Source organism: Camelus bactrianus, chromosome 10, assembly GCF_048773025.1.
Source record: "Camelus bactrianus isolate YW-2024 breed Bactrian camel chromosome 10, ASM4877302v1, whole genome shotgun sequence".
Classification (NCBI taxonomy): Eukaryota; Metazoa; Chordata; class Mammalia; order Artiodactyla; family Camelidae; genus Camelus; species Camelus bactrianus.
The window spans coordinates 28762012-28778339 of record NC_133548.1 but is presented as its reverse complement, the minus strand read 5'-3'; the positions used below and the strand labels follow the sequence as shown (position 1 = coordinate 28778339).

The 16328-nt window shown below is 33.1% G+C and overlaps 1 protein-coding gene across 3 annotated transcripts in view; it reads right to left on the bottom strand.

Moving 5' to 3' along the window:
* The window catches only part of KIF18A (kinesin family member 18A), a 77349-nt gene that overhangs the window by 28717 nt on the left and 32304 nt on the right, over positions 1-16328 (bottom strand). For all 3 annotated transcript variants that reach the window (XR_012509632.1, XM_045524134.2, XM_074372220.1), the window contains exons 12-13: positions 12678-12799; positions 7169-7401 (exon numbers count right to left, since the gene is read on the bottom strand). Coding sequence is in view for 2 of the 3 variants with exons in the window: in XM_045524134.2 (XP_045380090.1) it covers positions 7169-7401; positions 12678-12799 (355 nt within the window). In the remaining variant the exon portion in view is untranslated. The remainder of the gene's footprint in view (positions 1-7168; positions 7402-12677; positions 12800-16328) is intronic.

Sequence of the window (16328 nt, the reverse complement as noted above, 5' to 3'; positions counted from 1 at the left end):
ATTATACATGACTACTTACTGTATATAAATTAAAGGTACTACAAGGATAGACTGACAATATTAAATTATATAAAAATGACAAGCTCTTTGGAAAAAATCAAGTTAGAGTCTTGCCTGTTATCTTACATCAAAATAAATTAGAAGAAAATGGAAGCAAACATTTAAAAACCTATGGATGAAAAGGCCTTTTGAGGAATAATTCCAAAGGCAGAGAGGGAAAAAAAATGAGGCTGCTTTATTACATTGCTGTATTAAAAAAGACATCTCAAATAAACAACAGTAAATGATAAACTTGAAGAATATATTTGAAACACGTATGTTACTGGAAAGATTTAATATCCTTTGGTGATCTCATCCAGTCCTATGGCTTTAAATATCATCTAAATGTTAACAACTTTCAAATTTGTATTTCAGTTTAGACTTCTCTCTTGAACTCAAGATTCCTATATCCAACTGATTACTTGATATTTCCACTTGGATGTATCTTAGACAAATTTAAAATGCTCCAAATTGAACTAATATCGTCTATAATCTCCACACTAGAAACTTGCTCCATCTGAAGTCTTTCCCATCTCTTTTAAGGTGACTTGATTCTTTCAGTTGCTAAGTTCAGAAATCTTAGAGTCATCCTTGACCTTTCTTTCTCTCACAGCCCAAATCCAATTTGTCATGAAATCCTGCTGGCTCCACCTTCAAACTATATTAGAATCTGACTACTTCTCACCGACTCTACTGCTACCCACCTGGCCCAGCCAGCATCATCTTTTACTTGGGTTACTGCAGTAGTGTCCTGTTTCAAACTTCTGTCATATGACAACCTATTCTCAACTCAGAAACCAGAGGGATCTTTTTAAAACGTGACTGTTACTTCTGCGCTTAGATTATGCCGTGGTTCCCTGTTTTGTGCAGAGTAGAAGGCTGTGTCCTTATAATGACCTACAAGGCTCTATGTGCCTTCTTCCCTTTTATCTTAATGATCTCATCACTGTCTGCTTTCCTTCATACCAGTTACATGTCCTTCTTGCCATTCCTTGAAAAGGCCAAGCAAACACCTTGTGTTAAGAGATTTTTGTACCGCTTGTTCTCACTACCTGAAAATGACTCTTGCCCCAGATACCTACAGGGCTAGCCCTGTGAACTCCTTCAGGTTTTATCATTGAGGTCTAACCTGACCATGCTATTTAAAGTAGCAACCTGTCTCCTATCCTACTCCTGAACTTCCTTTACTGCTTTTCCCTTAGCATGTGCCATCTTAAGAATCTGTTCAGTTTACTTATTATACTCATTGTCTTTCTCCCTGCACTAGAATGTAAGCTCCATGAGGGTGAGAAAGTTTGTTTTGTACTTTGATGTATGCCTAACATCAGAGAAGTGCCTGGCACATAGCAGAAATTCAAGAAATATTATTGTATGAATGAGTAAATATCCATATCTTAAGCTCTTGTAAATAAGTAACAATTTTTACTATACATGACAATGCTGAAATAAATGTTCAAGTGATGGCTAGGTCATTCACAGAAAAGAAAATACGTTCTTAAATACATGGGAAAAAATACACTCACATACACTAGTAAACAAAAGAAAAATGGAAAGATATTATTTATGACTATTAAATTGGCAAAGAATCAATAAGCAATTAGCAAAGACAGATGAGGGAGAGAGAACCTCAAATTTAAAAAGATTTAATAGATACATCAACCAATGACAAGGTATGGGCCTTATTTGGATATTGATATTAAAAAGAAATTATTATATGAGACAATGGAAGAAATTTGAACACTGATAACATTAGGTATGAAAAGGGCATTGTGTCTTCTTTTAGAGACACTAAAATGTAAATGGAAGAAATGATATGTTGCCTGAATTTTCCTTCATAATAATCTAGTGTAGATGTAGATAGCGTAGAGGAAAGTACGTGGGGATCTTAAGACTAGCCATGAGACAATTCTTGAAGTTAGATGATGGGTACAGTACATGGGCCTCATTATGGTTTTCTTTGTATTTCTATGTGTATTTGAAAATGACTTTTTAAAAATTAATAATTGAAAATATTTTAACACTAAAAAGTGGTGAGGTTAAAGGAGAAAGGGGTTCTTTTCTTACACTGCTGATGGGAGTTAAAATTTGTACAATTATAAGGGGAAGGGGGTAATTACTTGGCAATATATAATAGAAACTTCCAATTCTAGGAATTTATCATATAGGTAAAGAGACATGAGGACCAGGACAATTTGCTCACAGCAATATTACTTATAATAATAAAAGTTTATTAAACAACCTAAATGCCTAACAAGAGTACATATTAAATCAGCCACGGTTAATCTCACCAGGCTTTTAAAAACACAGTGTGTGTTTTAAATAAGAACAATGCAGTTGGTCTAGTAAGTGCTTTATAAAGCACCAATAAAATATTCAAACTCTATAGCATTTAGTATTTTTGAAATTTAACAAAACCACTTGACATTATGAGAATACAGGAAAAAGTCAGTGACACATATGTAAGCTTAAGATGAATGAGACACATTTGACTTATATTTTGCTCGAGTTAAATTTTATTTTGAAAATTTGTTAAGAATACCATTTATAACAATTTTAATAACATATGCTATCTGGCTATTGCTTCATGTCTTTAGAGATGCAAACATAAATTTCTCTATTTATACTTTTTTTCAAATGGGGTACTTCAATATTCTAAGACAAAGAAAAATAAATATTTATAAGTGGACTCACTTCATACCCCCCTCCCTGTTATTCATCTTTGACTCTCTTCATAATGAAAACAACACACATAATTCATGGAATGAACAAGATATACTAAGCAAACAGGTAAGCTATAAAATCATTTGAATATTAAAATAACAAACTAAGAACAAAACATAATAAAAACAAAACCCACCTTCTGATACATTATCAAAAGGAAATACATACATATAAAATGTAACACGACTTCAGTAGTATTTCTTTTTGAACATGTTATAAAAAAGAAGAACCAAAGAAATATTTGGTTTTGCTATTGATAAGGATAGTCTATGCAAAGACACTGTAAGTGAAATATAAATTTTTAAATAAGGGATAATGACCATCATATAGCAGGTGGTCAGCATTTCTCAATCTTCGTGTTAAAACTCTACTTCCTTTCCAACATCTTGAATACATTATAAAGAAGCAAGGCCCAAAAGGTATGAGAGAATCTGAAAAAATTCGTAAGTTTTCTTTCCAAAGATCTCAGTTAGGTCAGTTCTAATGGTGATAATGCTTTATTAAGAGAAAAAGAATACAATATACATATATCTTCAACTTCTCTGTCATCTAAATGTAAAGATATAGGAAACCTAATAATTGAGACCTAGGTAATTTATACCAACCTCTCTACTGAAGGCAACTAAAAACTCTGGGCCAAACATAAAAAACATATGCTTGAAGGCACAGGAGAGCTAACAAGACTGTGAAGAATTATAGGCAAGTATCAGGAGGAAGCTGAAGACTCAGGAGACTACTGTCTGCATTTACAGCTGTTTTCCCTTCGAGGTTATTGGCTGATGCTGGAGGAGGTGGCAGAAAAGCTTAGCAACATTGTTGAGAGCTTTATAGGACTGGGATGCTGGAACTGGAACTTAGGGCCTACTGGAGGGAGTTCTTCATAGACCCTCCTTGCTTTGCACTGGGGTCCTGAACAGCTAATCTCCAGAGTGCGAACTAGGAGCAGGCAGGCCCTCGCAGAAACTGCAGCTCAGTTTCAAATTATCTCAGTCCCTAAAACTGGACTGAAATGATTTCAGATTGCTAATGCCACCAGGGGTTGGAATAAGCAAATGTAAATCCTCTCTGAGAAAAACATTATCAGAAGCCTCAAAGGATTTCTATAAACAATTCTGCAAATACATGTGTGATGCACAAAAATTAGCATGCATTCAAGGAAATGAGACCACGTAAAAGAGAACCAGGAGAAAGAGAATAGAAACAGACTCAGAGGGTTCCAGGATTGGAATTCTCAGACACAGACTTCACCCACAATATTCAATAAGAATTTTTGCAAAGAAATGGAAACTACAGAAAGAATCAAATGGAAATTCTAGAACTGAAACAAAACTGAAATTGAGAACTTGATGGATTTAAGAACCATTTGACACAGTTGAAGAGAAATTACAGAATATGTGAAAAGAAATCTCCTGGAAGAGAAAAAACAATGAAAAGCAGGAGAGTAAAAGGCATAGATAAGACAATGAGAAAGCACCATGCAATATAATTGAAGTCCCGTAAGTAGAGATGACAACAAAAGTGGCAGAAGCAATATTTGAAGATATAATGGTTAAGAACCTCACAAAACTGATGAAAAATAATGCAGAGACAAATTCAGAGTTCTGTGAACCCAAGTAAGAGAAATAGTAATAAAATTATATCTAGACACAATATAGCTAAACTACTAAAATTCAAAGACAAAGAGAAAAGATTTTAGGAAGCCTGAAGAAGTAAGGTTATATTCAAGTGAACAACACTTAGAATGAAAGCTGACTTCAACAGCAACAACAAAAGCCAGAAGATAATGAAATGATATCTTTAAAGTGCTACAAGAAAAGAATACTAAACTGGAATTCTATACCCAGCAAAATAGTCTTCAAGAAAGTAGGTCAGAAAAATATAACTTCAGATGGATAAAAACTAAGAAAATGCAACATCAGCATATCCACTATAAAGGAAATGCAAAAGGTTCTTTAGATGAAAAAAAATTTTCTTGGAGGGAGATGCAGAAATGCTAAAAAAATGAACAACAAAAAGAGTAAATATGAATACTGACTGTATACACAATAAAAATAATACTGTAGTTTGATATATAGAAAAATAAAATACATTGTAACAATGTATATGGGGTGTGTGTGTGTGTATATATATATGTATATATCTTGAGGGGAGGGATTAATGTAATTAAAGAATTTAATGTTTTTAGCAGTGAGAAGAGGGTTATAGTAACAAATGGTTACTTTGATAAACAGACTTTGATAAAGCAAGGATACATAATATTACCCAAGGGCAACTAAAAGAATATAAAAACAGTTATAGCTTCCAAGCTCACAGAAATGAAAAAATGGAATATTAAATATTACTCCATCATTTCGAAGGAAAATTCAAAAGAAAAGGAATTTAGAATAAGCAGTACAATTAGAAAGCAAATCACAAGATGGTAGATTTGAACACAAATATCAATAAAATCATCAAGTATAAAAATAATATAGTTCAACTAAAAGATAAAGACTGAATAAGAACAAAAAGCAAAACCAAATTATGCATGTGCTGTTTATGAGAGACACGTTTAGAATAAAAATTATAGAAAAATTCAAAGTGAAAGAAATGGAAAATGATAAACATCAGGCAAAAGAAAAGTGGGGTTGCTTCATTAATATTAAACAAAGTAAACATCAAGTTAAAAAAATTACTAGAAAAGCATTTTGCAATAAAAGATGTAACAACTCTGAAATATACAGGAATAATAATACAAATTCAGTATATAGAAAGCAAAAGTTGACAGAACTATAAGGAGAAATGGGTGGCAGCAGAATGCTCTCTGCCACAGAAAGATGCGCATGCCCTCGCCCCGGAACCTGTGAATATGTTATAGTACATGGCAAAAGGGATTTTGCAGATGTAACTGAGGTTATGAAATTTGAGATAGGGAGATTATCCTAGATTACCCAGTGGACCCAATCTAATCATATGAGCACTTAAAAGCGAAGAACTTTCTCTAATTATAGGCAGGAGAGATGAGGCAGAAGGGAAGGACAGAGAGATCTAAAGCATAAGAATGACTTGACCTGCTTTTGTTGGCTAGGAGATGAAGTGATGAAGAGGGTCATGTGATAGGGAATATGGGTGACTTCTAAAAACTGAGTGCTTGCTTAGTTCCAGGTACTTTAGCAAGTTTGGACTTGCTTGGAATTCAAGCTGCCTTGCCAACAGTCAACAAGAAAACAGAGACCTCAGCCCCACAACCCCACAAAACTGAATTCTGCTTAAAACCAGAATGAGCCTAAAAGTACAATCTCCCCTAGAACTTCCAGGTAGGAGTCCCCACTGGCTGACTCCTTGATTTTTAGCCCATGAAACTCTAGGCAGAGCAACCAACTGAGCCTGTTAGACTTCTGACCTACAGAGCTCTGAGATAAACTTCAAAGGTTTAACATCATACAAAGTATTTTCTCTAAATAAAATTCAGTTAAGCTAGAAATCAATAACCAAAAAAAAAAAAAAAAAAAAAAAAAAGACTGGAATTTGCCTTAGCTTTTCAATATTAAGAAATACTACAATGGTCAAAGAATAAATTACAATAGAAATCAGAAAATATTTTGAACTGAAAAACAATGGAAAATCAGAACTTGTGGGATGAAGCTAAAGCTGTGTTTAGAGAGAAATCTATTTACATAATGAATAAATTAGAAAAATCAGGTGAAAATTAATAAACATTCATCTTTATCAGTTAGAAAAAAAAATAAAAACAGAAACATAAACTAGTGAAAGTAGAGGAAAAAAGTAAGCGTAAAGATAAGAGCAGATTCAATGAACTAGAAGACAAAATCCACATTGAAACAGAAAGTAAGCATACAAGAGGAAAAAAAACACAAAGCAAATATTTGAATGACAGTTCTTCCAGGAAGGGATCATACTAAAAGAAAGAAAATCAAAGACACAAACCTATAGAGATTTTACCTGATAACTCTCTTAAAATCTACTGACAGTTAGCAATAGTTACTAACAAGAGAAACTGGGTAATTTCTGGACATCAAGTGATCTTCCAACAGAAAAATAGTAAATTCTACACTGTTAGTTGATCTCAAGGACATACAAGATTATTATGTGTTAGAGAATATAATATTCTTAATTATAATCATCAGTTATTAATAGAGGTTAAATTCTAAAGAAGGGTGGAAATAAATTATTTAATCAAAAACAGGTAAAATAAAATTAATGCTAGTCATTTAAACCATCAAGCATACTTACTCTTACACTTTTGAAAGATGCTGGTTAATTAAAATGATTCTTAAGTTAATTCTCCCATTAATTCTCACAAAACAGCAAATCTACTAAAAAATTAACTGTCTTGTTGATTGATACTATAACAGAGGCTACTCCTTAGAAATAAAATTTATTTATTTACTGAAATAAAAGCTGTACTTACAAGGAGAAGACTGAACTGGTCCAAGCTGTGGGAAGGTCATAAGAATAGAAACCCCTGGTAGATCATTTTGCTTTGTATGTTCAGTAGTTTGGTCAGCCCAAACCACCACTTTCTTCCTCTCGACCAAATGTTCAATTTCTTTGAAGTCAGACTCAAAAGCAGCATTTAACAGCCCAGATTCTTTTAAAGCACAATACTGTTTTCTTAGGGCTGGAAGTAAAGCATTCAATACTCTACATACAAAAAGTGACAAAAGAGAGATAAACACTAAATTTTAAATATATTATTACAGTTCTATGTAACATCCAAAGTATTTGCAGATGATTAAAATGGTTCCCTGTGCATATTTTCCTTAAGAATATTTCAATCAAATATTTCCACATACTCTTAATACGTTAAGTATAGAGTGGACAGAATCTTGGATGAGAATTACAAGCACCGGGCTGTAGTCTCAGTCTTCATTTGCTTCTATGTGACCTGGACAAGGCACTAACTGAGGTTTCTCCTCTGTAACGTGGGGTACAACTGGACAGTCACTACTTTCAACAGGGGACTGTTTTCAGAACTAAATGAGTTAAATTCATATAAAAGCTTTCTGCAAAGCATAATGTGATTCACAAAATCAAAGATATTGGTTTTATTGTTACTAAATGCCATGAGATTGAAATGAAATATTAATATACTCTAAAATGATAAGACTCATCTTAGCCATGTAAGATTTAAAAAACAAACAAAACTCCATTTTCCTTGAAGTTAGTTCCTCAAGGGCTAACACAATGGCTTTCAATGACATTCAAAGAAGAAAATTGTGGAAAAGTATGGTGGGTATGGGAAATTGATATGGCACTGAATTCTTAGCTCTGATTCAGAATCTAGCCTGTCATTGTTAAGCAGAGCAGTACTAAATGTATTTTTGTATGTACTAGACCTCTATGTAGAGTGTTCACTAAAGAAATGCCACAGCTAAAAAGTTATAAATGATTCCTAAATTTTATATCAAGGAAGATAAACAACATGAATAATCTTGAAATGACTTAGTCCTAGTGTTCTACATGACTCATAACATCCAGGAGAATAGAACATTTGAAATATGGATAGGGAAGTGGGAAAGGAATAGGCATTAATTTTAATACACAAGAAAATAACTGCTTTATTATCCAGGAATCTTAAATATTTGGATAGCAGTACAAATAAATTGTTTGTGACATTTTCCTTTTTGGTGATGGTGTGGAGTAGTCCATTTAATAAGCCAAGTAGGTAACAACTGTTGGGAAAATTCATTAGTCAGAAAGTCCATAAAAACAATTATTGACTGAGCACCTATACTAATCAGGTGCTGAGCATAGAAGAGTTAGCATAGCAGGCCTGAAGCTGCCATCGTAGGAAAGGATTGTCAGTAAGGTGGTCCTTGGCTGGCATCTTGAAACATGGATTCTGAAAGGGTTCTGATCATTTTCAGGACTATTAAGAGTGGCTCTCCGTGTTTAAACGGTAGGAACAACGTGGTCTACACTGAACAACTGCTTTCCTTTTGTAAAGTCTAGAATTTTGGTCCATGCTAGGCAGAGGGTACCTATGCAACCAACCCCTAATAAATGTCGGCCTTAATGGGATTTCAAAGCAGACAACATTTCACATGTGTCATAATGTTTTGCCAGGGGACTTAAATATATCCTGTGTAGGCCCACCGGACGAGGACACTTGAAAGCTTGCAACTGATTTCCTTTGGACTTTACCTCACTCACCTTTTCCTTTTGCTAATTTTGTTTTGCATGCTTTTACTCCAATAAATCATAACTATAGGATCAACTATATGATGGGTTCTGTGAGTCATTCCAGTAAATTCTCAAACATGGAGGTGGTCTTAGGGACCCACGTTAATTATGTATGCATTTCTGCATGTACGTATGTTTGTTTGTATGTATATATTTATGCATTCATTCATTTTAAAATTTTTGAACCCAATATTGATATATATTGCAAAATGATCATCACATTAAGTCTATTTAACATCTGTCACTATATATGGTTACAGAGTTATTTTTTCTTGTGATAACTTTTAAGATCTACTCTTTTAGCAACTTTCAAATATGCAATATAATGTTTATTAGCTATAGTTGCCATGCTGTACATTACATCTCCATGACTTATTTATTTTATAACTGGAGGTTTGTATCTTGTGATTCCCTTGACCAATTCCCCACCCTCTCACCTCCAATACTCCACCACCAGTCTGTTAATCTGTATAATCTATTCTCTGTATCTATAAATTTGGGTTTTGGTTTTTGATGCAATGAACACAGGTGTGTATATATCTTTTTGTGTTAAGTGTTTTCATTTTCTTTGGATAAAAACCCAGAAGTGGAAATGCTGGATTATATGACAGTTATTTTTATCTGTCTATATTTTCTACTCAGTGTTTATGGTTTCAGGTCTTACGTTCAAGACTTTAATAATCCACGTTGAGCTGATTTTTATGCATGGTATAAGACAGAAGTCTAGTCTTATTCTTTGGCATATTGCCTCTCTTTTTCTTGGTGATTCTAGCTAAAGGTTTGTCCATTTTATCTTTTCAAAGAACCAGCTCTTGGTTTCACTGATTTTTTTTTCCAACTTTTTAAAATTCACTTTTTATTTCTTATTTTACTTATTTTCATCTATTTCACTTATTTCTTTCACTTTGTTATTTCCTTCCTACTACTAACTTTAGGCTTTGTTCTGTTTCTGTTCATCTCAGGATATTTTTTGATTATGCTTTTGATTTCTTCTTTGATGCACTGACTGTTCAGTAGCATATTGTTTAATCACTTATTTGTGAATTTTCCAGTTTTCTTTTTGTAATTATTTCTAGTTTTATATCACTGTCATCAGAAAAGATGCTTAATATAATTTCAGTCTTCAAGCTTCTTCTGTTAAGACTTGTTTTGTGGCCTAAGATATGATCTATCCTGGAGAATATCTTATTTGAGATTTGAGAAGAATGTATATTCAGTGGCTTCTGTATGGAATGTTCTGTGCGTATCTGTTAAATTCACCTGGTGTAACATGCAGTTTAAGGTGGATGCTTTCTTATTGACTTTCTGTCTGGATGATCTATCCACTGATATAAGTGGGATATGAAAGTCCCTTATACTTACTGTACTGCTGTCTATTTCTCATTATGCCTATTAATATTTGCTTTATATATTTTGGTTCTCCTATGTTGGGTGCATAAATATTTACAAATATTATATCCTCTTGCTGGATTGACTCCATGCATCATGATGCAATTTCCCTCTTTGTCTCTTATCACACAGTCTTTGTTTTAAACCCTATTTTGTTTGTTATAAGTATAGCTACTCTAGTTTCCTTTTGGCTTCCATTTGAATGGAATACCTTTTTCCATACCTTGGCATTCAGTCTGTGAATGTTTATATGTCTGAAACGAGTCTCTTGTAGGCAGCAATAGATAGCCACTCTACGTCTTTTGATTAGAGCATTTAGTTCATTTACATTTAAAGTAATTATTAATAGATACGTACTTAGTGCCATTTTGTTCATTGTTTTCTGCCTGTTTTGTAGTTCCTCTGTTCCTTTCTTCCCCTCTTTTTCTATTCCTTTGTGGTTTGATGACTATCTTTAGTGTTAAGCTTAGATTCCATTCTCATTATATTTTGTGTATCTACTAAAGGTTTTTGCTTGGCGGTTACCATGAAGCTTACATATGACAACTTATTTACAACAGTCTATTTGAAGTTGATAACCACTTCCGTTTGAATGCATTCTAAAGGTCTACATTTGACATTTATCCCTCTGACACACATTTTATGTTTTCAATGTCATATTTTTATCTTTTTATCTTGTGTACCCCTTAAGTAATTATTGTAGTTACAATAACTACCTTTTTCTTTTAACCTTCACACTAGCTTTGTAAGTAATTAATCCACTATTTTTACTATATATTTACCTTTATCAGTGAGATTAATACTTTCATATTTTTCTTGTTAATAATTAGTGCCCTTTGTTTTCAGCTTAAAGAAGTCCTTTTAACATTTCTTATAAGGTTGGTTTATTGATGACAACTCCTTTAGCTTTTGTTTGTCTGGAAAACTCTTCATCTCTCTTCAATTCTGAATGATAACTTTGCTATGTAGTTTTCTTGATTGAAAATTTTTTCTTGTAGCATTTTGAATTTACACTAATTTTTTTTTTTTTTTACCTCTACTCTATGAGCTCAGGCTAAGATGGTTTATCACATCTACTATTTGATCTTATTTAAGCCTTTCAAAATTGTTATAAAGAAAGTTTAAATTTATTTTGACATATAAGAAAATGAAGGCTTACTGAGGTTAAAAAAAAATTATGCAAGGTTATTGCTAATATAAACTAGAATTGAAGACCAACTCCAAAACTCATACTCCTACTATTATGTTGAATTGCCTCTGTAATGCTTTGGTTCACCAATTTTCTAAATAAGTAAGAGTTAGAAATCTTTTTGCCCATTTTGAGGCAAAAATTTATCTTATATGTATTAATCTGTTTGTCTGATACATCAAATACAGTATGGCTAAAATAATGTTTCTTTGATAACTCCTGCAGCTGGTGTGAGTGCAAGTAAATGAATGTTCAGTGTCTGCTGTAGGCACAGATATAGAAAGTATGAGGAGTTCAGGGGGAGCTTCTGTCCCCAGGATAGTTTTTCCCTAAAGTTTTTCCTTTCCATTTTCTTCTTCTTTTTAAAATAACTATGCTAATATAATTTCCCTTAAATTGAAAGTATGGAAAATTAATTACCAGTTATTTGAGAACACTAGAAGAACTCCAGAAGAATTTTAGACTGGCAGAAAGCCCTTAGAGAAATAAATTTCTCATTTTTACAAAGCATGAAAGTGACACCTAAGAAGTTGACTGATGTATCCAAGGTAATAAAATAAAGATCAAGTCATACCTTTTTACTATTATATCTCAAAAATTAAAAGATGTTACTACTGAGTTAGTAGAGGGAGCATGAAAAAGCTACCATAGCATCACTTAAAATTTGGGACACTTGATGTTAAAAAAACATACATTTTTAATAACTTTATTTTAATGACAGCAAAAAAATCATTCTGGAATTATGAAAAAAACCTGGCTACTCAAAAATTCAGTTGGTATTAACAGTAGTTGTTTCTAAGAGGGGAAAAGGATGGCCAGAGGACAAGCAGAAGAGACTGCTTTTCACTGCAGAGGCATTTTTAGAATTTTGTATTATATGACATATAATACATAAAAATTACAAATTTTTAAAGAAAAATGCTTTTGAAACTATAAAGCACTGTAAAAAATTAGAAGAAAAGAACCACAGTTTTTATACTTTCTTAGTGTTTTTTAACTCTGCATGCTTTCTGATATTGCCAAACACTTAAAAAATACTATATCTTGTATTAGATAAAACTAAATTTTCTGGCAATGAAAAACTGAACTTCTATGCTTCAGTTTATTTAGATCTACAGTGTTAAAATTTTTAGAATAGGTAAATCCATGTACTTACGCCTCAGTCTGCCTGTGTTGCTGTTCTTGAAGACAAGCTAGATCCACCATATGTTTAATTTGGGCTTTCAAATCTTTGTTCTGGAGGTGCAAATGGTGACAATGAAGTTCTTTACTGAGTTCCTGGAGAAAATAATATAAACTATACTTCAGATTCCTTTAAAAATGTTAAACTCCAATCAATTTGAATAAACCTTACTTTATATTGGTATCAATAGTTTCAATTTCTTTTCATATGAAATAGTATATTTAAAAACAATTTGAAAAACTTAACTGTTCTGGTACAGGTAGTCTATAACTTACAAATGAGATTAAGCTTCAAGTTTTCTCAGAAACTGAATGTCAGGAACTCAGAATAATTTTATTATAATGACAGTTTCTTGGTTTATCCAACTTGTTCATAATACTGTGAAAATACATGAATATGACCAGTTTGGCTTAAATGTCACTTCTTCAGGAAGGCCTTCTCTAAGCATTACATTTAAAGATGGCCATTGTCTACCCCCAATAGTCTCTGTCATAGCACTGATCAGTAACAGTTCCATTTATTTATTTGTTTATAGATTCTCTGTACTAGAATGTAAGGTTCACCATGAGAATAGGGGCTGTGTCAAACCAGTTCAGTGTTACAGCCCTAGTAAACAGTGTCTGGAGATGCATGCAATAAAAATTTCTTACCTTCACCCAATCTTGGTATAAGCTTCATCCTAGAGCAAAAGTGTAAAAACATTTTTGTAGGCTCCCATTTCCTAAGCCTAATGTGCATAGGCCCAAATGTTCCCTAATCCACCACCTAAAATTACTTAATGTTCTTTTTTTTCAAATCTACTAAATTTTAAGTATGGAAAACATCAGCTAAATAGTTACATTAAAATGTGAATGGTAATAATCCAATAGCATTCTTAGACTCTCAAATTGGAAAACTTTAGTCAATAAAATAAAAGGGAGTGAAATGTCTCACACACTGTTAGGAGCTGAGACAAAAATTCCATAAGCAGGGGATTTGTGCCAAGAAGCTTCTTCCTATGGATAATTCCCATAATCCATGTTAGGTTTTCAATATTCCTTCCCAACCTGCAGCTGGCCATAGATTCGCTATAAGCTTAAAGTTACTATTTGTTTTTCTTTTTTGTAATACTTCTTATGCCAGTGATAGGCACTATGACAGGGAAAAGAATGTCTGAGATATATTAAAGTTGAGGGTTGTTTATTCACATGATTCATGATTATATTTCAAGAAATACAGCAAGTATTTTAGAGAAAATTCTCTTTAGGGAGTCAGGATAATAGAGTTAGAGCATTGGCCTATGAGTCAGGTGATTTTAGAGATGGCTCAACCATGACACAAATGCTACCTTAAACCAAAAATATGGTGTTTATGGAGATCAGTTTATTTGACTAAAATTTAAGAGCTTGACTCGATGATTTCTTTAGTTTCTTCCAGTCAGAAAATTCAATGATCCTAAAAATATGAACATATTTGACAAATATTCTATCTTTTCTTTTTAAAAAAATTCCTTCTTTATATACTTTCTCTGATATTATCTTCTCAAATCACTCTTAAAGAGGTAAGCCTTGATTATATAATTATTTTAGTCAATAATAGGTCTTGGCTAGCTTGTCATCTTTGGAAAACCAAGTTTATAATTTGAATCTTTTTCTTGTCTTGATACAGTAATGACTGAATCTGCCTGGAAAAGCATGGCCTATTATGAAAGCTACAAGTACGTTAGTAATAGCTGAAGCAAGGACTATAACAAGAGGTGATATATAAAACTTGAGAGGTATCCGGGTGCCATGTGAGGCCTAGGAAATCATCACGGAGACTTTACACGAGGGAAAAAGCACTGAAGAGTGAGATGATCAGTTACCTTTTAGAAAGCTCATTTTGGTTGTGGTAGAGAGAATGAACTGCAGTAGAATATGAATGGGAACATCAAGACCAAGTGTAGCAGTCCAATAATGGGGGCTGGGAGTCTGAATTAGGGTTGTGGTGGTGGCAGGTACAGAGAACTGAATACATTTGAGAGGTTAAGATTCCAGTAGATAACACATAGTCTCTAACAAAGAAGTGGAACGTTATAGATAGGTGAAGCAAACCAAAAACTACTATAAATTCAGCACCTGCAACCTTTTCAAGAGAACCAGCTCTTGTGCACCAAAGGAGAAACATTTGTTTGGCCAGGGCATCAGCTGTTTTCTCTGAAAACTTACATCCAGAGCATGGCCTGCATACTCTCCTAGTACTCTGGTGGAGGCTGTCACCTTCCATGATGAGCCTCCTCAGCTTTAGATGCCTCAGATGTAGCATGGGATTTCAGAAGTTACCTTTCGTAAGCCCAGTTATTCCCTATTATAATTTATTGATTAATCAGTGTCTTCTTTGGTTTACTTCTTTTAAGTCAGGTAATATATTATATAATCTCAAGATGAATATGACATTTTAAAATAAGTGAGCTTTACTGCACTCTGTTGATTCTTATTTTGTGGTTGGCTATATTCCTTTGATAACTATGTAAGTTTAAAAAGCTAAAGCTCTAATCTGTTCTTAGAAACAATGATCAGTACATATATGAAACCTAAAAAAATGTGCAATATATTGTATATGTGTATTTACATGCAGTATAATGTATATGCGCAGTCAAACTGTAATAATTCTACCTAATAAAACTGAAAAAGGAAATAAAATAAAATAAAATAAGTGTGCTTTAGTTTTATTCTAGAGTAGATATTTCTAATTTTGTATTAATGGAAAAATGACTTAAAAAAAAAAAGCAAAACTGTATGAATGTGACCCACTCCCCCAATCTCCTACCTAGGGGAAGATCTATAAAGCTCTTTTGATCAGATTCTCAAAAGCATCTATGACCCAAAAGGATCAGAAACACTATTCTGCAGTCAAAACAGAAAATGAATTTTATAATGCAGCTAACTCTGCTGCACCCCTTTTATGTACACCTTTCTTTGGCTCTTGATATTTATGATGCTGTTGCTTAGAATATTATTAAACTATTATTTATCAACCATCAATTATGTATTAAGTGGTGCTATGCCTTTGTGTACAGCATTTCATTTAAGCTCATAACGCTTTCAATGTATTTTAAAGATGAGAAATTAAGACAATGAAGTTAAATAACTTGTCTAAAGTCACACAATTAGAATTAGTATTCAACACAACTATCAAATAATATCAACCACACTACGACCAAAGTCTATCCTCTTTCCCATATTTACATTCTCCCTGTAGGAAATATTCTAAAGCTTTGTCAATTAAGTTACATTATAAAATCTCATTACAGTATGCTTTGTACTATATTTAATTCCCAATCTACTGAGCTAATTGCCTTGCATGCTTTATCAAGATATTTTGAGGATCTGTAGAATTACTGAGGTATAGATTAAGCTGTTGGCTGACCTCAATGAATCTCCCCACTAAAGAACTATTCAGTCTCTATCTTTGGCTTTCTTCTTAGGAGACAGAGTATCTGCTGCTCATTGCTCCTTTCACTGCCTTGAACTGTCATCACTGACTACTTCTGCTAGTCTTCCTCTCCTTTCAGTCTGAGTCTTAATGCCAAAAGGATGGCCATTTACATCCACTTCCCTAGTCATGATGCACTGGGTAATATCTCTGAATATTAATCATCACTAG